Below are 26,222 nucleotides of genomic sequence, written 5' to 3'. Positions count from 1 at the left end.
CTTTGCAAGCCTAATTTGTCATAAAAACTCAACAGAAATAAAAGTCTAATATATACTTTGTTTATGAATCCATGGTCTCCTTGTCCCTATTTGTTTAAATTAGTAAGTCTTTATAATGTAAATATGTTTATGCCTAGTGGTAATCTATTTCTACAAAACTCAAGTTAGATTTCTCTGGATTTAAATGTAGTCCTTCCTTCCTCTTCATTTTAAAAGTGCAGAGAGCAAATAATCAATCCATGACAGTGGTTCTTGGGTGTATTTAGGTTAACTCTCATTGAAAAGCTATGTGAATAATATACAAAAATCAGTTATATTTCTTTTCATCAGGAACAAACTAAAATAAAATTAAAACACCATTTAAAATAGCAACAAAACTATCAAATACCCCAAAGATAAATCTGACGAAAGTTCTGTAAGCTCTCTACACTGCAAATTAAGTATTGTTGAGAGAAATTAAAGACTTAAATAAGATGGAGAGATATACCATGGCCATGCGGAGCAAGACTCAGAATTATTAAGGGGCAATTCTCTCCAAGATGATTGAGAAGGTGCAATGCCGTCCCAAAACAGAATCTGAGCAGGAGAGAGAGAGAGAATGTGTGTGTATTTGTAAATTGATAATCTAATTCTAAAATTTATAATGAATTTTGGGCCTCTACTACACACCAGGCATAAAAGCCAATTCCAGATGGATTGTAGATATAAATATGAAAGATAAAACAATAAATATTTTAGGGCAAAAACATAGAATATCTTTATGACCTTGGAGTGGGCAAAATATCCTTAAAAATTTATAAGACAACACTAACCAGAAAAGGAAAAAAAATACCATTTGGAAAATAATAATACCAAGAACCTCTATTCATCAAAAGACATCAAGAAAATAAAAAGACAACATATAAGGTAAAAGATATCTGCAACAAATACAACAAACAACAGTACCCAGACTATATAAAGAATTCCTACCAGTTTAAAAGACAGACAAGCCAGTAGAAAAATGAGCTAAGACTTGAACAAAAAGAGGATATGCAGGAGTTCCCATCGTGGCTCAGTGGTAATGAACCCAACCAGTATATATGAGGATGCAGGTTTGATCCCTGGCCTCACTCAGTGCGTTAAGGATCTGGTGTTGCTGCCAGCTGTGGTGTAGGTTGCAGATACGGATTGGATCTGGCGTTGCTGTGGCTGTGGTGTAGACCGGCGGCTACAGCTCTGGTTGGACCCCTAGCCTGAGAACCTCCATATGTCACAGGTGCGGCCCTAGAAAAAGGCAAAAAGACCAAAAAAAAAAAAAATGCCTTTCAAATCTTTTTTTTTTTTAAATAAAAGAAAAGGCTTCAACTTTGAACACCATCTTGAAGGAGCCTTTCCGTTAAGCCCAAACTAGAAATCCTTGACTCCTTCACATATTAGGTCACAGGCCTAACAAGTTCCCTGTAACACTTCTCACCTGCAGCCCCTGCTCCCTGCCCCCCTGAACCGAGGGGTTTTGGAAACCTGTGCTTCCATTTTTGGTTGTCACAGTAGCTGGGGAATACCACTCTCACAGGGCTTGGGAGAGTCCCACACACAAAGTAATTTTGACAAACATTACAGTAGTCCTTCCCCAAGACAAACTGACACAGTCTTCCAGACAGTTTACTTTTAGGAAAATTTGAACTATATACACTGAAGACTCTTCAGTTTAACACACCTCTATATAATGTCCTCTCTGGGGGGCTTGTAGGTTTCAAACAGGTACATACGATTATCTGGATGACCATTATAATTACCTCCAGACTGACTAGAGGAATACCCTATGTCTTGTAGTGACTGCTGAACATTCTGTGATGTTGTGTCATCAAATGCTTTGTCACCCAAAAGCCAGGCGTGGCCTTGAAGATCTTCCTTTTTGGCTCAGAGAAAAAAAATTTAACCTCCAAGTTTTGTAGGGTAAAAACAGTAATTTCTGCAGTTCAGTAATGCTCGTCTCTGGAGAATCAGACCACATCCAGAATTCCACGGTGTAGTTGACTCACTGGAAAGCTGTGAATTCCTATGTGATCTAAAAAGCTTTCAAAACCTTGGCGGAGGCATTCCTGAAATAATGTCTTTGAAACCACCTTTGCCCTTAGAAATGATTTGCTTTCGTGTCCCTGCTAGCCCCATCATGTAAGGGCAGTAGAGGGGCCGAGCCTTTCTTCCCCTGAGCTCTGAACAGGCAGTGTTGGCTCCACGATAGTCGCCACAGTGATGGTGGCCCTCCTGTCCCATCTCATGCTATCCACCGCCCTGCAGCTCCAGAACACACCAGCTCAGCCAGGGCACTGGACCACTGGGCAAACACACAGCTGTCACCCCCTTCAGGACTGCTCCTGCTGTACTTACTGTTAAACTTGTGCTTCCATGAACCTGTTTGAATTCCACATAACCCACTCCAGTTCACCAAATGGAACCTGATGAGATTTCATTGGCTCTTTCTTCGCGAGTAGTCATGAGCTCAGTGCTAGAGAACAAGCATAGCCTATCTACTGATCATCATCATCATCATCCTGATAACCACCCATCATCACTAAGGACCCTCTGGTCCAGAAGACATGTTAGGGACCAAAAGCAGGTATCCCCGCTATGTACTAGGCACAGTTCTAAATATTTTGCTTATTTTAACTGATTTAATCTTTACAATTAAACAAATAGGCACTAAGGTTATTTTTTAGATGAGAAATCCAATGAGAGAGATGAAGAAGATTGGCCAAGGTTATGCTAAGAAGCCTAGAGCTGGGATCCCATCCAGGCAGTGTGATGCCAGAAATTGCTCCTAACCCTGAAGCTATATGCACAAGACCCTCTCTGAGTTGGGTATTTTTGTCCAGTTTTTCCAGGGGAGGACACTGAAATTGAGTTAAGAAAATGTGGTAGTCACTGGATTGTTTACAGATATTCCAGATCATCTTTCCTTCTGTGCATAAGGAAGTAGCACTTCTCCACATCCTCGAAGGTTAGGGATGCCCATGGGACGGGCTTTGGTCGATGAAATGGAAGTGCCAGAGAAGCACTGAGAGCCTGCATGGAGTTCACCATGGTCCTGTCTGCTGTGTTGGTGAAACCCTCATCACAAGGTCGTTATACAGCAATAGAAAAAGAATAAACTATCTAATAAACAGTACTAGAACAATTGGTTAACAGAAGAAAAAGGTATAATAAACTGTAGCTGGATTAGAGAGTTAAATTTTTCTTAAAAGCCAAATAGATGAGCATTTGCATGCTCTGAAGATGAGAGAAAACCTTCCAAGAATTAAAGCAACTTTTAAAAATCCACAAGATAAAGATAGTGAAGACTTTACACATCAAGACATGCCAAACAAAATATGAAAAATAGCAATTTGGGGAAACATCTGCAAAACTTAATATGACAGAGTAGAAATGGTCATACTACATGAGACAAAGAGTTAAGGCAGAGACTTAAATAGAAAAATGGTAAAATATATCAAATGATAATTCACAAGAGAAGATATAAAAATGGTTAAAATGCTTAAAAGTTTCAGTAGCGATAATAATCACGACGGTTTCTAAGATGAAAGTTCTCTGACATTAAGGGTAATCTCCTCTGACTGAAAAGTTAAGCCTTCATGAGATGGTCTGTTGGCTTATCATAGCCACATAAAATTGAGTAAAGCGATATGATATATTTTTTGAGATGTATTTTCTAAAGCTTTGGACTACGTCAGTAGAATGTAAAACTCTATTGATCAACTATCATATGTGGTCGGCCTTGAGATTACTAAACTTTTTCCAGAATTAATGGAAAAAATGGCTGTCTAGGAGTTCCTGTTGTGGCCCAGCTGGTTAAGGACCTTGCTGTCTCTGTGAGGATGCTGGTTTGATTCCTGGCCTCACTTAGTAGGTTAAGGATCAGGCATTGCTGCAAACTGTGGCATAGGTTGCAGATGTGGCTGGGATCTGACATTGCTGTGGCTGTGGCATACATAGAGCAAAGCTGCAGCTCTAATTCTGCCCCTAGCCAGGGAACTTCCATATGCCACAGGAGCAGCCATTAAATTAATTAATTAATTTAAAAAATAAAAATAAGTTTAAAAGGCTGTCTTTTAGGAAATCCTATTGAGAGTATAGTTTTTTAATGTTAATTTATGCCAGAAACAAAAGTAAATGTAAGTGATGATGAACATTAGTTTTTTAGGATCCAGAATTTTAAAATTTAATGGACCTCCATGGACCACTGGATCAGCAGTTATGATCTTTTAAATCACATATTTGAAGCAGGTGAAATTGACTTTAGTTTAGCTTATTGTAATTAAAATTAGCATGAATTACCATGATGGACTCAGAGTTGGTTAATCTCTGGCCTTGGGTAGGGGTTCTTCAATATAGACGCAAGCCTAAAGCAGAAGCAATGGAGTGCAATTGTTTTGAGTTCATTTTAGGGCCATAGATATACAATTGAGAGTTCTGATCCAAAGACTGATGAGTTAAAAGCCTGTTTCTGCTGTTGCATGGGTTCAGTCCCTGGCCTGGGAACTTTCACATGCCACGACTCTCCCAAAAATAAAGTCTGTTTTCAACTGCAAATTTCATTTCTACGAAGCAGAAACTGCCAGAACACAGTGGTGGCAGGGTTTTCCTTCTCCCTTGGTGGGATGAGGGCTTGGCAAGAGATGAAGAGTAGAAAGAATGAGGAAATATTAGGAATAGGGCAATAAAATAAGCTTTTTCAAGGAAGTATTACACTAAAATCATTTTCTCCTATGCTCAATTCATATAGAGATTAAATAGGTTAAGTATTTCCTGCAATTGGGAATAAAATGGTTATTACTATCCTTTGTTTACAAAAGCAGTTCCCTTAATCCAAGATTAGTGTGATATATTGATATTAAAGTGAAAACCACCTTTGCATTGATGAAATTTTAAGTTTTATATAAAAATAAAAATAACAGAAGAATAGCTAGTATGTGAGTATATTGGTATGCAGGTATATATATGTAAAGAGAGCTAGGAAATCTAAGATTAGATTAGAAAAATAGATTGGATTCCCTAGCTCTATTTACTGAAAGTGCCAAGAAGCAAAGACCAGAGCAGAAAGTCTAGCGCCCAGGTATTGGTTCCCACTGAAAGGAGGCTTCTAGGAGGCATGGCTGATTCCAGGGCTGGATCCTAAGGATACAGGCTACCTGTAGCATCACACACTTGCACTCCTCTATTGTTCAAATCCTACAAAACCACAGTTTCTTCCCCCATGGTGATGGGACCACCATGAGGTTTATAACAGTCCTCAGGACCTTAAAGAACTTCCACCAATCTCAAATTGTCACTTACTTGTCTTCTGTGTTCCTGCAAACATTTCTTGAAAGGTCATATAAAACTTGGATCTTTGAATTGTGGTAAACTTCCCTTATTTGCAACTGATCCCACATTTCTACTCCCATACATTGTCTGACATTAAGGGCTAAAAATTGTGCCAGAACATGGAAGTCAGAAAGATCAGCCACAGCAAATTAAACACATGACATTGAAGAAGGCATTCAGTAGAGTATGGATTTTTTTTTTTTTTTTTAAACGGAAAGAAAAGAGGGAGTTCCTATCGTGGTTCAGCAGAAACAAATCTTGACTAGTATCTATCAGGATGCAGGTTCGATCCCTGGTCTCGTTCAGTAGTTTAAGGATCTGGCATTGCCCTGAGCTGTGGTGTAGGTGACAGACACAGCTCAGATCCAGTGTTGCTGTGGCGTAGGCCAGCAGCTACAGCTCTGATTTGACCCCTAGCCTGGGAACTTCCATATGCCGTGAGTGCGGCCCTAAAAAGACGAAAGAAAAAGGAGGGAGGAAAGAAACACCTCATTGACTGAGAGGATTTGCAGCAAACTTGTTGACTAAGAATATACCCAGGAGGCTCACCGGCTGACAGTAGAGCTGTCCTCGGAGCATAAGGGAAAGTACATCAGAGGCAAACTGCAATTGTAAACTTGCCTTTTATCATTTTTCTATATCCACCCAACACTCTTCTTACCAGTGGATTGGATTGGTGACTGCAGCTTTGTCAGCAGCCATGACTCCATGTCCCAGGATGCAGGGCAACCCATCTGGGGAAGAGCCGAGGAGGCAGAGGATGCCCTTCTATGCAAACTACGGTGGCAGGACCAGCCTTCCACCTCCCTGGAGGTGATCTGTGCTCTGGATGTGCTGACTTGGAGAAGCAGGTAAGAGCAGTCACCAACCAGGCAGGCCAGGCCTTGTCCCTTGGTGAAGAGAGAGACAGTGAAGCTGAGGAAGGCACATGAAAGCCATGTTCCCAGGGCTTCAGAAGGCGGGGGGGGGGGGGGGTCCTAACTGATGGCCCAGAAGGACCTACGTGTCGTGGCAAACTTGGGGTGCTGTCATTTTGTTAAGTTGTGAGCTCACTGCTCTTGGGCAGGCCCCTCTTGCTCTGCTCCACTGCTAAATCACTTTTCCTTTTGTGTGTATGTTTTTATGGCTGCTTTTGCTGATTAATTCTTGCACACAAGGGAGGCTTAAATGGCTGTTATAAGTTTGAGGCTCATCCAATGCTAAGCTTGGTTATATGCACCGCACTATCCCCCGTTTTCATGGTTGCTTAATTTGCTATTCTCTGGATGAAAAGGAAGGGGAGACAAACATTGTGAAGGAAACATAGATTTTCTTCTTTTCCCTTTTTATTCTTGAACTGCCTCACACAGTCCTTTCAAGTGGCTTATGGAAAGGATTAAAAGTGAAGGGTGAAAAAGACAAATAGAAGCTGTTTCTTTTGTCAGCCTCTGAAGTTCCATGAACAGACAGAAAGTTCAATTGAGGTCTATGAAAATATTAGCAGATGCCAAAAGGCCAGCAGCCAGGATTTGTGTCTTTGTGCAAGAACTGAATAGCTACCAACAGCTAGAACATTTTTAAAACCTTAGCAGTGATAGAATAGTCCTGTGAGAAAGAGAGAAATGTTCTTAAATTATTAGCTTTATGAACTTTGAAAAAGGTCTTCTGTACAGATCCTAAACCTCTAACCATGTAGATAACTGAAATATTAAGATTTGGAGATTACATTTATTTATTTTTTAATGATGCTATTAGTAATAGTGGTTAAAATGAATTCGACTCAACTTGAAAATTTTTTGCGGGAGTTCCCGTCGTGGCGCAGTGGTTAACGAATCCGACTAGGAACCATGAGGTTGCAGGTTCGGTCCCTGCCCTTGCTCAGTGGGTTAACGATCCGGCGTTGCCGTGAGCTGTGGTGTAGGTTGCAGATGCGGCTCGGATCCCGCATTGCTGTGGCTCTGGTGTAGGCTGGTGGCTACAGCTCCGATTGGACCCCTAGCCTGGGAACCTCCATATGCCACGGTAGCGGCCCAAGAAATAGCAAAAAAAAAAAAGAAAATTTTTGTGAGGGGATATGCATAATCATTAGTCAAAATTTAAGTTTACGACAAGCAAAAATGTCAGCTTCTAAAATAATTCTACTTTTAAGTAATTCAGCATGCCAATCACATGATATCTTAAGATGGAGATTTTTTTCTCAATAGCAAGCTTAATTGATTACATTAATATAATCATTGTTAGCCCTTCTTAATTATTTTATGCTTCTGAATATTTAAGTTGGAAATGTATCTACTGGATTCATCTTTTTAAAATGATATTAGACAACCTATAAAAATATTTAGGCTGTATAAAATGAATTTAAAACAATATCCAAAGTTGTAAATGTTATTTATAAGGTGGAATTTCATTTTTAAGACAAAGTATGTGACAAAAATATGATTAAGGTAAATAATTGGGCTTTTATTTACTAATTAAATTATAAACTGTGTAAATGCTTTAAAATGCTTGGTTAAGGATAAATTCCTTTTTATAAGTATAATCCATAGCTTCAATTTATCTTTATCATAAATTAATTTATTGCTTTTATTTCTTTAAGGACAATTTTTCTATTACAAGCATCTTAACAGATATTTGACTGTAATGACAGGAAAGAAACAGTAGAGGGCACTTTAGTTCCCTAACAAAATAAAACCATTTCTACAACATTTTATAAATCAGTAAAATAGGCAAAGGGAAGATTTGAACTATCTGGTAAAGGTTAAACAAAAACGTGAAGCTAGTTCCTCTGCTTCATGGAGCCTAATAGAAGATAACTCAGATAAACAGCAATTTCTTCCTTTAATCCATCCATAAACAAACTAGATAACATGAAAAACAAGTGCTCTCAGATTGGCAAATTCATGAGTCCATCATTTCAAGAGTATTTCACTTTAAAACTCTCACAATTACTTGTAAATTTCCCAATCTATTAAATGTACTTCATTGAAATCAGTAAATTCTCATCATCCAGGGTTTTTAAGAGGTAGATTGTGAGCTCTCAGTACATAAGAAGTAGCACTATGTAACCGTGTATTTCTTGTATCTTGGTTCTATACCCACTAGCAATTACCTTTGGTTATGTTACTTAATCACAATTTCTTCCAAACTTAATCTTTATCATCATCATCATTGTCATTTCAAAGCAACGTCTTAGCTTTCAAGTAACTTCCACTCTGTTCTGGCTGAAAAAAGTAAAATTGATATGTGAAACAGTAAACTAAAGAGAGAGAAGGCATAATAAATCTAAATTGTTTTGTTTAGTGTGTAAGTGACCCCCAGGCAAATCATTATCATTCCCAGAGCCTCGGTCTTTACATCTTGAGGTTCTGGACTTGATGATCTGACTAAAACGTTATTATCTATTCTTTTTTTTTTTTTTTTTTTGGCATGCAGAAGTTCCTGGGCCAGGGATTGGCCCTGAGCCACAGCAGTAAAAAGGCTGGAACCATAACCTGCTAGACCACCAGGGAACTCCACTATCATCCATTCTTATGTTGTATATTGTTCTATCAAATTTTGTTAATTAATGCCTAAGCTCTCAACAGATTTACTATGGTTCTGAACCTTTTGGGGTGTCAAGACCCACTTGACAATCTTACGGGAGCTTATCCCCTCAAAAAATGCTCTAAGGTTTGTCTTATTCAGAACAAGTTAGATTAATTTCAGGAGGACCTCCAGAAATCAATCCACAGACTCCATTATGGATTGTCTGGCATAACAACTCTGGACTATGTCAAGAATCTCTGGGAGTTCCCACTATGACACAGTGGATTAAGAACCCTACTGCAGTGGCTCACGTCTCTGTGGAGGTGTGGGTTTGATTTCCAGCCCAGTACAGTGGGTTAAAGGTTTTGGTGTTGCCGCAGCTACAGCTCGGATTCAGCCCCTGGCCTGGGAACTTGCATATGCCATAGGTATGGCCATTTAAAAAAAGAATCTTTGAAAAAAACACAAATTATACAGCTCCCACATAGTTGGGGGTTTATGCCTAGAAATGTTATATGCTGTTGTTGGATGAAGGTAGGCAATGCGGCTGGAGATGGGGGTAGGCCACCCCAAGCAAGCTTTCACTTTATTTCATAGGCAACAGGAAGTATACTGGAGTGTTTCAATATAGAAGCAGAAGATATACCTTTTTAATAGCAAAATCAGAGAGTCAGATGCAAAATAAACAGAAGAAAGAAAGCAGGGTGATAATCCATGAATCCATCACCATAATCATCTGGGAGGCATTGTGAGAACTGTTTCGGACCTAGAGGTTCTCACACTAAGTGATGTACGCCAGACAGAGACAAATATCACATGATATCGCTTATATGTAGAATCTAAAATATGATACAATGAACTTATTTACAAAACAAATCAGACTCACAGACATAGGAAACAAACTAATGGTTACCAAAGGGGAATGGGGGAGGGATCAATTAGGAGTTTGGGATTAATATATATACAGAACTATATAGAAAATAAATATTAAGGCCCTACTGTATGGCACAGGGAGCTACGTTCAATAATGTATATATATATATAAAACTGAATCACTTTGCTGTACACCTGAATTTAACAACATTGCAAATCAACTATATTTCAAGTAAAAAATAAATAAAATCTTCCCAAAATTAGGGTGTTCCCTTTTCTAAGCGGCCCTACTTTGATTTGGTGTCCTAAGTAGTAAGACAGAAGTTTTCAAACACCAAGGAACATTTTGAAACCAGATGAAGAATTATTCCCCAATTCCATTTATTTTCTACTCAGGGCAACAGTGGATACCAGCAGCCTGCCTTTGCATTCTTCTTCAGATGTGGGGAACTTCAGCCCAAACTGCCCAGGGCCCACCAAAGGGTGTGACATCGCCTCCTGATAGGCAGGACCAGAGGGCTTTGCTTCCCAGCCACACCCAGGTCCAGGGATGGGTGCTCTGTCTCCTACTCCATCCTTCAGGGCAGAAGTGATGGGCTATTCATACTGTTACCTGAGGCCGGACCAATGTGGAAAGACTTCTCCATTCCATAAGTGGCCAAAAACAAGCAAGCAAAATTTCCAGAGTTTTCTCACAGAACTTTAGTGAAAATTTTTAAAATTCATATTTTATTATATATGTAATAATGGATATAGTTATGTAACTATTCCTTTATTTTATGGATTTAGTATGTATATAATTTCAATAAATTGTAGACAGACATAGATATTGTCTTCTAGGAAGTTTGCTCATAGATCCTGATATTGCCATGTATTGCCAAATCTCGTTTCCCATGGGAAGGGAAAAAGATTGTTTGTTACAGGTAAGGATTGGCTACAGAGATGTTCTTATTTTTATAAATTTGGAATTTGTTCTACAGCCCCCAAGAGTAGAGACAGAAGTGAGCCAGGGCCAATGGAACTGGAGAAAACAGGTTAGATTCAAGCGTCAGTTTGTGGATTGCACTCAGAACATGGTATTTAGCTAGATGTGGGACATCTAACAACAATCCCAAAGCATCTACAGAACAACCTCTCTGCAACTCACTGGAGGCAACTCCTGGTCTGGCCCAGCCCACCTTCCAGCCTCCTGCCCCCACCCGCCCACTATGCAGTCCGTGTTTACTGGCACCACACACCCTCATGTTTCATGAGTTTACACACTTGTCACCCTTCCCCATGACTCTCCATCTGGTGAAATCCTAGCCATGCCTAAGCCCCAGCCCCAAAGCCACCTTTTCTGCTAAGCCCTCATCCACTCCCCCTTCCCACTTCCTGCAAACTAACTAAATAACTGGCCCCTGCTTCTAGGCCTCATAGGACTGTGTTCACTGTGTAAAGCTCCATAGAGGGTCAGTCACCCCCGTCTTTCACACTGCACTGCAAGCTCCTCCAAGAAGGAGCTTGGCTTAATTCCTTTTATTTCCCAAGTTTCTAGCACAATATTGGCACATAATAGGAAATAGTATTTCTTAAATAAAGAAAAGGAGAGAGGGAAAGGAATTCCAGTCAAAGGCCTTTCTAATAAGAATCCTGTGAAAATCTCAAAGGAGCCTGACTATGGCCATGGCGTTGGGAATGGAAATTCAAAATTATGAACAGATTAGACTGGACCAGTGATCAAATATAAGGAATGAGAGAGAAGGACCGGAAGATGATTTGACCAAGTTTCCTGACCTCAGAGACAGAGACCATAAACCAGTTATTGATTGAAAACACAGGAAGAGTAAGAATGGGGCAGAGGTGAATTTTCTTTCCAACTCTTCACTTGATACCGAGAGGGACATTCAGTGATAGATGCTTCACAGATAATTGTGTATTCAGAGCTGACACCTTAGGAAGGGATCAGAGCTTATAGCGCAACAGCAACAGCGGAGGAAACTATGGTATGGATCCCATGTTAGAGAAAAGGACCAATGATTGGATTTGGGGTTCTGCCTCTAAGAAATGAGAAAAAGAAGAGAAGGCAATAAAGGAATCTGGAGAGAGCCAGATGAAGCCATATAAGAAAACACAGTGTCACAGGAGCCAGTGGAAGAAGAGCCATTCAAAGAGAGCAGGAGGCCAAGGCTACAGGATGTTGACAATGAGCCAGAGGAGGAGGATGCAGTCACTCAAGGTAACCCCAGAGACGCAGCCTCACCAGATGGGATGTAGATGGAGCTGGTAGAGGGAGAAAGTGAAAACAGTGAGTGTGACCTTCTCTTAGAAATGTTAGTCATAACAGGGATGAGGGATATTTCCACTCATTCTGTAAATTATTTCTAATTGTGACTACATTGTCTTTTAATCGAATGTTGGCTTAATCAAGTTTCATTAAAGCTTTAACTGCCCACAGCTACTAAGATAATTTCTGCTTTTTAATTGAAGAATGTGTGTATAGTGCTGAAGTAAGGGTGAAAAAGTGTGATGATTAATTTATATTCTCTTTTAAAGCATATCATGTAATTCTAAAAGGAAGCAACTGTTTTGGGGGGTTTTTCCAAAAAGATGAACCCAAAAGACTTTGAAGAGTCCCTTATGAAAGAAAGAAGAGAGAAAGAAAGAGAAGGAAGGAAGGAAGGAAGGAAGGAAGGAAGGAAGGAAGGAAGGAAGGAAGGAAGGAAAGAAAGAAAGAAAGAAAGAAAGAAAGAAAGAAAGAAAGAAAGAAAGAAAGAAAGAAAGAAAGAAAGAAAGAAAAGAAAGAAAAGAAAGAAAAGAAAGAAAAGAAAGAGAGAAAGAGAGAAAGAGAGAAAGAAAGAAAGAAAGAAAGAAAGAAAGGGAGAGAGAAAGAAAGAAAGAAAGGGAGAGAGAAAGAAAGAAAGAAAGGGAGAGAGAAAGAAAGGAAGAAAAAAAAGAAGGAAGGAAGGGAGGGAAGGAGGGAGGGAGGAAGGAAGCAAAGAAAGAAGGAAGGAAAGGAAAAAAGAAAAGAGAAGAAAGAGGGTTCCGTTAAATCCAGCTGGCATGGTGTCCTCTCAGCTGCTCTGGGCTGGACCCTAAAATAGGGTCAGCAGTTTAACTGTGAGTCCTACACACTTAAGGTTGTCATTTCCCACTTGGCTTTCTCCTCCTGTCACTCTGGATTGCAGGCTGAATTGTTTAATGTAGCAAAGGGGGAATTGAAATGTCTGCCTTCCTCACAGCTGAGTACTTTTTATTGTCTCATTCCCTATTATCATAGAGAAAATAGATTTGAGATGGATTTTAGATCATAATCAGCAAGACTCTTGGCTGCCTGTAGGCAGTGCCACACCCATCTCAATAGGTTTATTCTACTGAATTTAGAATGAAGACCAGGGTGTTTTCATCTGAGTTAGCCAATTATATTTTAAACACATTTTCTTAACTGATTTGGGGAAACCTATTAAGATCTAATTTTAAAATAGGCTTTTCAGAGATCAAAGACACTAACTAAAGATTATATTCAGGGTCCTCTCAATCTGTCAGTGACTTCCTGGAAATTACATTTGAATTTTTACAAAGGAAGTGTTTCCTTCCCAGGGAGAGAAACAGGCAGCCGAGATGAAAGACCCTAAAAGGGCTGAGAAAACAGAGGGAAGGGAGTCTGCTTCTCCTAATAGCAGATGAGGCAATTCCTGCAAAAAGCCAATTGTGAGAAAAACTGTCTTTTACATGTAACATATTTACTTAGATATAATTTACTGATGTATTTTGTTTAGGGATTATATATGTGTTAATGTCATCCCAATAGAATGTAAGGTGCAAAAGGGCAGGAATATTTATTTTGTTCATTGATGAGTCCCTAGCACCCAGAACAGGGTCTGGCACATACTAACTGCCCCAGGATTATTTGTTGCATGTGTAAATGAGTAAATCTAGAAACCCCAAGTCCTGGAAGTATTTCACTTTCCTACCACAGCATCTTCTGAGATGCTGAGCAGCTCTCAGCATTCCCTGTCTCCGGCACTTCCCCTCTTGGAACCCCTCTCTGCTCCCAGCCATCTCACTCCCTGGAGAACACAGTCCCGGGGAGGGTCATCCATCCTCTGCTCTGCTGTTTAGGAAAGGGAGTCCTCTACCTGACATTGGTGGAAGTTACAGAAAGGAGCCAAGAGCCCACATGGTCTTTTTGGGATGGGGGGCACCTCACCTAAAAAAAAAAAAAAAAAAAAAAAAAAAAAAAAAACTGGACACCAGTCTTAGGACTTAATTCCACCTTAACCATAAACGAAAAGAGACCCTGGGAACATGTCTGGGCTTCTGTGGGATGTTGCTGAGTGTTTTGGATTCCACACTTGAAGGAGCAAGCTGTGGTTTTGACGATGTTGTGGATTGCCCCAAGACAAAAGGTGAAGGTTATGGTAAAAAAAAAAAAAAAAAAACATGTATTCAGCCTCTGTGTTTGTTTCATCCAATCCCCTTAGTGAACAACTCGAGTGACTACAGTATTGTAGGGAGACTAGAAACTAAGTCACACATTTCCAATACTGTATTAGCCATCCCTGGTGATGCTTCAGCAATCAGAGTCACATTGGCCAAATGGGAGCAGCTCTCAGAATGTAAGGAGAAAAAAAGAGGTTGTGCATTTTTGCATCTACGAGACCCTCTTGTCCTAGCATGTTGGCCATGGAGACCACTGCTTAGATCCCCTTTCGTGAAACCTACCTGGAGATACATTTGGCCAACAGCCCCCACTACCTTCGAATCTGCCCCATCATTCCTACCAGCCAGGCCTCCTCTGAGCTTTGCCAGGCAAAGATGGGGCAAGTGGGGTTCCTAGGGGTTGGCATGGACCTCCTCCAACACACAACCTTCACTCCAGGACTCCAGTTGGCGTGGTGAGACTTTCTAGAACAGAGCTGCCATCTGAAACTCTTCCTACCAAGCCTTCCTCCTGTCTCTGCTTTAACAGGCATGATATCTGCTTCCAGGTGTGAAGACTCACCTGCCACTCCTGTCCCCTTCTCCTTTCTCCTACCTGCACATTCCTCCCAGTGAATTCTTGCATGTCTAACCCCACCTTGACATAAGCTTCTTGGAAGACTTGACTTAATACAACTAATACACATCCAGTAGCCAGAAGATCCTGTTAAAACACACAGACCGGGAGTTCCCGTCGTGGCGCAGTGGTTGACGAATCCGACTAGGAACCATGAGGTTGCGGGTTCGATCCCTGGCCTTGCTCAGTGGGTTAACGGTCCGGCATTACCGTGAGCTGTGGTGTAGGTGGCAGACACGGCTCGGATCCCGCGTTGCTGTGGCTCTGGCGCAGGCCGACGGCTACAGCTCCGATTCGACCCCTAGCCTGGGAACCTCCATATGCCGAGGGAGCGGCCCTAGAAATAGCAAAAAGACAAAAAAACAAAAAAAAACCATACAGTCCTTGATTATCCATGTTAAAGGAAGACACTGTGGGTGAAGATGTCATCTTTTAAAAGCCTTATTGGGGATAAAGCACCCCAAATGTAGGTAGAAAATGTCATCTCTGGTCATGTAATGGAACCAATCAAGGAAGGTTCCTAGGCTGCTTAGGTGACTTTAGGAGGTCCTAAACCCTTTAAGTATGTGTGTATTATGTTGAGTCTGTGTGCAATTCTCCCTGAAGAACTCCAGGTTTCATCACCTTCATCTACAAAGTTATCAACAGTGGCAACTATTTGTCAGTGAACTCAAGTAGTTTATGTGAAGTCTGTAATATGACCTAACTTATTTTATATGATATTAACAATCATGCCTCCACTTTCCACCCCAAACCAAGTACACTTTAGTCATTTTTAGATCCCTGCAAACTGAACCTCTTGTATAAAGACAATCAGTACTGCATTATTCATCTGATACTGAACTTTAAATAGCTATGCTCTAAGGAGTAAACACATGAAAGAAATAGGTCATTGAACAGCCTAGAGGTTATTTTTTCATGTTAGGGGATTGAATCTCTATAGTGGGTACATCTTAGCCCAGAGAATGCTTCAAGTTAATCCACAGGAAGATAATGGAAAAGTACCTCCAGCAGCTGTTCTCAAGGAGAAGGTTTATGTCAGCACCGCTTATATCAACAACACTCAGAACATTTTGTATCAGCAGCATAAATGCCAGCATGTCAGCATCTCTGTTTTATACACACACACCCCAATGTGTGTAGGTTAATTAGACCAGAGACCAGGAATGGTTTGCTGAGAGCTCAACCTGGATGCAGTGGCTTCCTAAGGGAACCATTCCTGCTCCGCCCTGGGGAACCATTGAGTACGTGTCAGTGAACATAGCTTGCCCTTTACAGGAAACTCTTCTCAGGAACTAACGACTTTATTCCTAAATCCAATGGAGATATTTATGGTGAGCTGGGATAAATAATTTGTCCAGATGCCTGTAGACATCTGTGCTCTGCTATCGCCAACTTCAGACAGGCACTCTGAATTCTTCACTGGGCAGGTGGGTTTCAGCTCCATTCTCAATTTGATTTAATTATTTTTTTTCTTTTTATGGCCATACCTGCAGCATATGGAAGTTAGCAGGCTAGGTGTCAAATCAGTGTTGCAGCTACAAGCCTGTGCCACAGCTATTGCAACACCAGATCTAAGCTGTATCTTCAACCTACACCACAGCTTGTGGCAATGCAGGATCCTTAACCCACTGATCGAGTCTGGGTTTCAAACCTGCATCCTCTCAGACACTATGTCAGGTTCTTAACCTGCTGAGCCACAGTGGGAACTCCTCCATTGTGAAAAAGTCTTCTGTGAAGAGAACTAGCAGATTGATGGACAGACCAGCCCTACAGTCCACTGTCAGGCTGGAACAAGCAAGACCTTCAAGAGAAAAGCTAGACTCCTGGAAGGAGGGTAGACCATGAGCAGCAGAACACTGAGGGATGCACACAGAACTCTCCCTCTGTTCATAGATGTCCTTTAAGTGTATTTGGCCCTTTCTTTGGTAGAAAAGTTCATGCTCAATACTCTCAATTTCTCAGTTCCTGGTAGTGTTGAATGATAATTTTATGAAGCAGCTCAAATTCATTCTTAGAAAACTAGAAGACATTTTGTTGGGGGTTGGGGAGAGCAACAGATGTAGAGGGTTTTTGGTCACCAAGGGAAGAATTAAATCCAGTAACTTCTAGAAAATATTAAAATATAGGAAACCTTTTCAATAGAGAGCCAGGTAATAGGAATAAACATCAGAAGAGAATTAAAAACTGTGCTCAGGAATGGACTGGGAGTTTGGGGTTGGTAGATGCAAACTATTACATTTATAATGGATAAGCAATAAGGTCCTGCTGTGTAGCAGAGGGAACTGTGTCCAGTCTCTTGGGTTAGAACATGATGGAAGATAATATGAGGAAAAAATGCATATATATGTGTGACTGGGTCAGTTTGCTGTACAGCAGAAATAGAACACTGTAAATCAACTATAATTTAAAATAAAAAAAAAAAAACGTGCTCAGACTTTTGAAGCAGCAACCAGAGATTTCTCTATGGTGATAACAACCAGATACTAACTTATGACAAGAGTTACTTCCAGCAAAGTTCCTTTCTGACAACTAACTGAGTTTCTAACTTATACATATTTTTCCTCTACAGGAACCTTTTTCTACAAGAGGCAGTTACCTACATCCTGAATTAAGGAATCTGTTCTGAAACAACACACTCACAGATTTAAAGCAGTATTCTTTTTTTTTTTAACCATAGGAGGTTTCCAGGCCAGGGACTGAATCCGAGCTGTAGGTGTGACCTACACTGAACCTATGGCAACATTGCATCCCTGCACTGGGCCAGGAATTGAACCTGCACCTCTGAAATAACCCAAACTGCTGTAGTCAGGTTCTGAACCCACTTTGCCACAGCGGGAATTCCTTAAAGCAGTACTCTTCATTGTAGAGCTCTAATGAGGTTGTCAGCAAGGGTAAAAAGGTCATCTTAATGATTTAGACCGAGTGAGTGAATGAGGGATCTTGTCTTGAGTTTTATCTATTTAATAAGAAATCTGTTTACTAAGAAACCAGGACCTTGACAGAGATCCAGAAATGATTATAGAATTCTCAGCTTGGGGCTGCCAGTATCCTCAATGAGTAGCAGCTAATGCTCCCAAAATGCCCGTGGCCATAACGCCACTTTTTTTAAAGCATGAAAACCTTTCCTTTCAGTTTGACCAATGCCTATTGCACGTTTTAAAAATATACTTTCATAAACATAATTCTGGAAAAGCTAGAGTGATGGACATGAAGGTCTGAGTAAAATAAATTAGGTGTCATATATTACTCTGTTAACACAGAGTAAGAATTTTTTCTTGCACTGCATCTTTTTGAAGGATCACAAATTTCTGTGCTGCTGTCACTACAGAGCCACTATGCAAGCTTTCTGAGAAATTATAAAGGACACACAAAAAGCCTTTGAAGATGAAAGAAGGGAAATGCTGTCCCTATCACAGGAAATTAGAGACTGCTGGAATTATAAGGGTACCAGAGCAAATGATCAAACAAGCCATTATAATACTGTATAGGTAGCAGTGAACATAGCTTTTAGGAGAACATCTTATTAACTAGGATTACGTAGGGTTTTTTTTTTTAATGACATGAGCAAAGCAGTTTTAATACCAATAAGATTTCTGCGTCCACTTGGTTGAGCAAACAACAGAACCGTGGATCTAGCTTGTCCTTTCTGTGGACTCCCCATGACACTCTGAATATATCACTCATCCTTTTATGTCTTGGATTCTCTTCCAGTAAAAGCAAATAATACTTCCTATTTGTCAATATCCCCTGGAGTGCCCTTGAGAAGTTTAGGACTGGGATCCAAATCCTAAGGATATTTGTAACCCTAATAGATGCTGACAGGGTGGCTTCCTGGCTCACAGCACCCCCAAATCAGCCCCCCCCCCTTTTTTTGTCTTTTTGCCTTTTCTAGGGCCACTTCCCATAGCATATGGAGGTTTCCAGGCTAGGGGTCAAATCTGAGCTGTAGCCACCGGCCCACACCACAGCCACAACAACGCGGGATCTAAGCTGCGTCTGCGACCTACACCACAGCTCAGGGCAATGCTGGATCCTTAACCCACTGAGCGAGGCCAGGGATTGAACCCTCATCCTCATGGTTCCTAGTCGGATTCATTAACCACTGCGCCACGACGGGAACTCCCAAATCAGCCCCTTTGATGCAGAAAGTTTGTGATAGAAAATGGTCCTATCTGGACTGCAGGAGCCTAGTCCCTTTGCCCTCAGCTGATTAGTACAGGGATAGTCCCTTCATTCCAACTGGGCTAATCAAATTCTTCTCCCAGGACACCAAGTGGAAAGACAGAAAGGCACTCAAAGATTGGAAATTGTCAATCTAGAGAGTCGTGAGATACTTTTAATTAAAGTTGTGAAATAACAGAAGTTCCCATGTGGCTCAGCCAGTTAAGGACCTGGCATTGGCAGTGCTGTGGATTGGGTCTCTGCTGTGGCCTGGGTCTCTGCTGTGGCCTGGATTTGATCTCTAGCCCGGAAACTTCTGCGTGCCTCAGGCACAGCCATAGATAAATTAAACTGTGAAATAATAAAATAGATAACAAGGCAATATTCTCAGCCCCTCCCCTCACACATTGGCGTGGCTCCCTCCCAGAGCCTATAGTCATCCCAGCTGGGGCCTGCTGTGCAGGACAGGAACCCATCCCTCATCCTTTGGGGATGCTCCATTCTACAGCCTTCCATCCCACATAGGGTCAACGAGACACTGCCAAGACTCCTGCCTATGCAGTAACCCAGGAGCCCCACGGCTGGGCCCTGGTTCCAGTAGGTGGCCTGGTGTGGTAGTTCCTCTTGCTGTCTGGCATAGCCTCTCTTTTGTGGAATTGTAGGAGATAGGGCTGCCAGGATGGCGCTGACAGACCGATTTGGGAGCCCTACACACCCTATTGGTCCCTGTCAGAGAGCATTACTAGCGGTAAACTTATATAAATATAGTTTATATAAATCATATAAAAGAATATAATTTATGTTATATAAATATATAAATATCATTTATACAAATGTCATTATTTAAATAAATACATTTATATATGTAATAATTCCAGAGATGTTTATGTGAATATGTTTGTTATAAATTTATATTTTTATATTTTGGCATATAGTAAATTTCTTATTGTGGGTCATAATAAAAAACATGCCCTTGCTGAACTACCACCTTCACCTGAAAATAGATTAATATCTATAGAACCAGGGTTGGTAAGTGGCAATATCAGCACATGATACAACATGAAGTTTATCACCAGCAAAACAACTTAGAAACAAAGGTGAAGCATATATAGAAAGATGTTTATAATTCTACTCACACCATTTCATTCACAGTCTATTGGTCATGAGTCCAATAAACAAAATATATACAGTCACTCCTTTGTACCTGGGAAGAGCCAGACCCTCTAAGCTCAAAATCGACAAATTGTAAATGGGGACAGGTTGCACAGACTTTGGCTTGCAACTGCATCTCTTAAACACAGCCAAACAGTGATCACCCTAGGGCCTGTTCAGACACCTAAGTCTATCATTAATGCAAAAATCTCAAAGTTTGACCTTCACGCCGTGGCCTCTCTCACATCTACCATTCTGCCTGGCTTTTTAAATTCTGTCATGTTATTGATCAATAATTGAATATAAAATCCTGTAACTGAATCATTTCCATTAAATCTTTTCATTCCTTATGGAGGATAAAATTGGTCAAAGTAAGGAAAAAGATGAAATTTTCAACCAATTTTACATTTACGTGCCTCCCAGTAATGTCAAGTCTATTTTTAAATCTCCTTAATCCACTCAGTAGGTTGTGTTACAAGTCAACATGTTAGCCCTGTCATCACCTGGTCAAGCCTGAAAGAATCAAGCGCTATGACTCAGGGCTAAAAGGAAAGTTTTAATGCATGAAAAGCTGTCAACTACCTCATGATTTCTGCTAGTTTATGGGTGCTCATTATAACAGCATTCGCCCCTCTTAAAAATCCATCCGCGACTTACTGTCAGATGTGTTCCTTCAATTAAAGGTTATTCTTCCTAATAATGTTTCCAAAACTATGCTCCTTTTTTCTTTAAGAAGAGTGGAGTTATTAACAAGCATGAGAAAATAGACTTGATCATCACATTCTTTGACAGCTGGCATCGCTCAGCCTACTATTTTTTTTCTTTGAGACACCACAACCTTTTTTATGTTCGTGCTGTCTGTGCGTGTTTATGACACCTATCACCAGGTACCTGTTAGAGTAAAGATATGGCACCACAGGGAGGCACATCACTGCCAAATCCCTTGTAGATCATGTCAGCATGAATGATGATGGTAGACGATTGCAGAAACTGTGAGATTCCAGGATGCTTTATCGAGATCAGAATTTGCACAAAGCCCCAGTGTTGAGTGTTTTCTTGAACATTTTTCATATTACTAAGCCAAAACTTTATCTTTAAGGCCAGATCATTCCATTTACCAAGAGACTCAACTAGGGGTATTTTTTGTTATTCAGTCTGATGGATCCACAATAATTCAGTATTTAACTCTGAACCCACTGGATATTTTTAGGAGAGGATCACAATCTTATAAAGAAAATTATAAGATTGGGAAAAGGTAATAATTGGCTTGTAACTGCTAAGATCTTTTTTTTTTTTTTCAGAGAGGGGGAACTGTTGGGTTCTCTATTACCTTTATTCCAAATTTTTGAGAATGGCTGCAAGGTCTTTCCAGGACTTTTCTCATCTCCCATTATTGCTTGGTTCATGTGGATCTTTAAAACGTACTGTATACATCATCACCCATCCAAACCATTTTCATTCTGCAGTCACTTTAAAGTACCAGGTTCTATATGCATATACGTAAGGAGGCAGGCCTGCAGGAGAGCTGCCAACCATGGTGCAACATCTATAACCATGTCAGATAGACTCATCTCCAAATGATACTCTACTTACAGTCCCATAAATATACCGACAAGATACTCATCATTAAACTCTACGTCATAGAATTCTACACATGTCCCATTGCTGACCCACTGTGCCTGGGTGGCTTTTATAAATGAATCCTGTCATCTCTTGTGGGATCATATACTTTCTATGTGCTTTAATAAGTTAAAAGTAAACATTCAACATATATCACAATTTCCATCACTTTGATTTTGCATTTAATAATCTGGGACCTTCCATTGTTGGATGTGGTCACAAGCTCTCTGCTATCCTTTCACACACACTGCCTGGTTCCTGCCATTTCCTTTCTTCCTTTGCTGTTTTTGTTTGTTTGTTGTTGTTGTTGTTGTTTTGTCTTTTTGCCTTTTCTAGGGCTGCACCCGTGGTATGTGGAGGTTCCCAGGCTAGGGGCCCATCCAATTGGAGCTGTAGCCGCCGGCCTACACCACAGCCACAGCAATGCAGGATCCAAGCCACATCTACAACCTATACCACAGCTCATGGCAACACCGGATCCTTGACCCACTGAGCAAGGCCAGGAATCAAAGCCGCAACCTCATGGTTCCTAGTCAGATTCGTTAACCACTGAGCCACATGGGAACTCCTCTTTTTTCTTTTCTGGCCACACCCACAGTATATGGAAGATCCCAGGCCAGATACCGAATCTGAGCCACAGCTGCAGCAATGCCAGATCCTTAATCCACTGTGCCTGGCCAGGGACTGAACCCACAATACCTCAGACACAATGCTAGATCCTTAACCGGCTGCACCATGATGAGAACTCCCTTTGCTGTTCTTAAAGAAGCAGCTCCAACACCCATGGGTGGAATTAGTGACTCCCTCCTCTTTGCTGCTGAAAAATAGATCTTTATTATGATGCAATCATAGTCTACATTACATGTTTTATATATCCATGTGTATCCCTCCATCCATTGTGATGTCTCAAAGGCAGGGATGTTGCCTTAGTCAAACTCAACGGTGTTCTTCATTCCCCTCCTAAAACCAGCTGGTACCCAGGGCCCACTAGGTTCTGTGGCTAAATGTCATCACTCAGAATGTTTACAGACTTAATCAAAGGTCTGTTTCATTTATTCCAACACTTTCATGCCAGTTTTATAGTTATTGTAAGTATGGAATTCCATTAAATATTAAGCAAACGTAAAATGAGCACAGCAGAAATTAAAATTTTATTTTTGTAAAATGTATCCTGAAAGTTTTGGGAAAAGTAGAAAAAGGCAAATCACACACACACACACATACACATACAGCTGGCAAATAAATAATGAGAAATAGGAGTTTCCTTGTGGCACAAAAAAGTATGGACACTGTAATGGCTTGGGTCACTGCTGTGATGTGGGTTTGATCCCTGACCTGGGAACTTCCACATGCTGCAGACGCGGCCAAAAAAAAGTGAGAAATACCACTATATACAGCTGAAGGGGAACCCAAACATCTAGAAGGATTCTGTACTCAGACTGAAGCAAGTACCATCTTAGAGAAATCACAGTTTAAAAATCTAATGCAGGAAGTTCTGCATTTTTCAATTTAGGACAAAATCCATACAATATTTCCAGACTGGAATAAAAAAATCTTGGCTTTACACCAAAATATTATCAAATTAGTTCAAATTAAAATAAAATGCATAAGAAATGTCCAGGATTCATTGTCACTGCTGTGGCACAGGTCTGATCCCTGGCCCAGGAACTTATGCATGCCACAGTGCAGGTAAAAAATAAATAAATATTGAGGATTTAAAATTTTTCCTTCTTTAACTTGTTTTTAAACATGTACTGGAGTTCCCATCATGGCTCAGTGGTTAACAAATCTGACTAGGAACCATGAGGTTGCAGGTTCGGTCCCTGCCCTTGCTCAGTGGGTTAACGATCCAGCGTTGCCGTGAGCTGTGGTGTAGGTTGCAGCTCGGATGCAGCTGTAGATGCAGCTCGGATCCCGTGTTGCTGTGGCTCTGGCATAGGCTGGTGGCTACAGCTCCGATTCGACCCCTAGCCTGGGAACCTCCATATGCCGAGGGAGCGGCCCAAGAAATAGCAATAAATAAATAAATAAATAAGTAAACATGAACTAACAAATTCTTGATAAATGTTCTTCCAGTGAAACTTGCCCTGCCCCTAACCTTTGCCACCAAGACTGGGTAAAAACTGAGCCAGACTAAAACTAAAGAGGTGGTACCTCCTTGACAGCAAACCTAAAATGTAAGTCGAGGTGCTTCCTGAGGCCTTGAGTCACCTCATGGAGGCTTCAGAACAAATCAAGAATGAGAGATGGAGACAGAAAGCTTATTGATTTGGGTCCCTAAATATTTCTTCTAAGGCCAGGCACCAATCTCCATCCCAGGACTGGTCACACGAGAGCATCTTTTCTTTCCACTTAAGTTCATTCAAGTCAGATTTTTTTTTCACATGTAAACAATGAGTCAGTCTATTAATACAAAAAAAAAAAAAAGACATCACTACTTTAAATACTGCCATTACTACAGAAGTTGTTAGTTGACTCAACAAATACTACTGGACATGCCCTCTGTGCCAAGCTCTGAGAATCTGAACAAAACAGACCAAAAGACAAGCTCTCATAGGATTTCTGGGCTGGTGTCCTGATGTCTGGCATGCATGGCAACTGTAAATTTTTATTATCCCACACTAATATTTATATCATAATGTTGTTGGGTTCATTATGCATTAATGGCTGGTAGATCCAACACAGACATTAAAGAAAGTTAGAATATTTTCAAGGGAGCAGCCATAGCCTTATAGTTAAAGGCCACCGAGAATAACTACATGCTCTAAATCATACCCCCTGCCACTATCAATTTCAGAATTTGGTGTTGGAAGAAGAACCATGAGACTTAACAAGCATGGCAATTTCTTATGCTAGCCTGGTAGAAATATACAGAGGCTTCTTTTGGCTTGGTTACCATGCTTGCAGAAATTTAAAACTGGCAGGGGCCTACAAGTAAGGGAAGTAGAAACCAGAGAAATTTGTAATTCATTCATGGTCAGCCAGACCGCCTGAGGGGCAAATCCCATCAGGATAAAGAGACCCAGTGGGTCACCATTAGTTGGAGGTGTGTCACCGTAGTCTGTTACTCGCAACACAATAGTGACGTTTGGCTAGTGGAAGAGAAGACAGTCAGCCTGCTCCCTGCCGGTGAGCTGGGACTGCATGCTCCTTGCCACGCCCTGGGGAAGGACTGTGCACACCCATGTCATGACGCCGGTGTTTCCTGTCACTGGGGACACAGACACTGATGATATTTTGAGCTGGTGGAAAACCCAGGACAAGAACCTAGCATCCTGAGTCTTTTCAGGGAGTTTTGTCTTTTAATCAGCTTATCAAAAAGAACAGCATAGACTCTCAATCCTTAAATATGGAAAAATAAGAAAATTCAACTCATAGTTATTAATGGCCCAAGAGGTTAAACCCATGTCCAGCAGAGTTCAGTCTATAGTGTCTGCAGATCCCTTTCTGCCTCTGTTCCTCAAAGAGTAAGTACGCTGATCTGGAGGGGATTTTGTTTTCTTCTAATTTAACTTCTGCTACTGCAGAGGAAGTTAATGTGTTGCCTAAACTTGGGCTTCATAATGTGGTACTAGAACAGGGCCATGAATGTCTTATTCAAAAACGTTGGATGAAACAAACGTCATTGACTTGGGCCTGCTCCTGAAACCTCAATTTTCAACAGCTTTCAGTGTCAATTACCTCCCACAACAAAGCTGACTGCCAGCCTCCTGACAATGCTCAGAGCCTCATATCATCCATCGCAGTCCTGTTTATACTTCACAGCAAAATCTAATTTCTTGTAGTTACCGCTGAGACTTAGGCTCCCTTAATCAATTGAATTCTGAAAGAAAACAAGCATCTCAGAAGTAAACCTGAACTTATTAAAACAAGCTTCCAATCAAAATCTCCAACAGCTATAGGGTTTCGTAATTCAGTTCATTCGATACATGCTACTCAGCAGTTTCATGGATATGTTTTCCAGAATATGAGGAGATCGGGAGATCTGTCCCAATTAGGGAGAAGAAATTGAATAGAATGCAATGCATATAATATTAATAACTTGCTCTACTTTACAGCTTCATAATAAAGTTATTTATCCTGCCAGAGGTGTTTCGTGACATTAGCAGTGGAAAGATAGCAAGGGACAGGCGGTCCGGGCCTGTGCCATTTACAAATGGCAGGGCCGTGGCCTTCCCTGCAAGGTTCAGAACAGGCCTGTGGCCAAGGTCAATGGCCTGGGACCTTTATCCAGCACACAGAAGAGACAGACTCTAACTCAATCTCTGTCCTAGCTTCTGGAACAAATTCATAGCAAAAATTATCATTTATATTAATTACCTTAGACATAGATTATTTAGTTGCCACACCATAAATTTATCTTTCCCAGATCAAATATATTCTTTCAAGATTTATTTATTTTTTAATTGAAGTATGGCTAATTTACAATGTTGTGTTTTAGGTATATGGCAAAGTTATTCATTTATATGTGTGTGTATATATAATTACATATATATACAAAATACATATTATAGATAGAGGAGTTCTC

General features: G+C 40.7%; 1 protein-coding gene across 1 annotated transcript in view; it reads left to right on the top strand.

Annotated features, from left to right (window-relative positions):
- LOC102157778 (uncharacterized) overlaps positions 1–19,794 on the top strand; it is a 67,528-nt gene extending 47,734 nt beyond the window's left edge. The window contains exons 5-6 of the mRNA XM_085013018.1: positions 6,008–6,194; positions 17,331–19,794. Of these exons, the coding sequence (XP_084869144.1) occupies positions 6,008–6,194; positions 17,331–17,373 (230 nt within the window). The 3' untranslated portion in view covers positions 17,374–19,794. The remainder of the gene's footprint in view (positions 1–6,007; positions 6,195–17,330) is intronic.
- Positions 19,795–26,222: the final 6,428 nt, after the last annotated feature.

The sequence above is a fragment of the Sus scrofa genome, chromosome 1, assembly GCF_054392235.1.
Source record: "Sus scrofa isolate SSC_HxYL_T2T_F1_AM1 chromosome 1, Sscrofa_HxYL_maternal_Yorkshire_Landrace_v2.0, whole genome shotgun sequence".
Classification (NCBI taxonomy): Eukaryota; Metazoa; Chordata; class Mammalia; order Artiodactyla; family Suidae; genus Sus; species Sus scrofa.
Note: the sequence above shows the minus strand (reverse complement) of the source record. Positions and strands in the feature narration are given on the sequence as shown.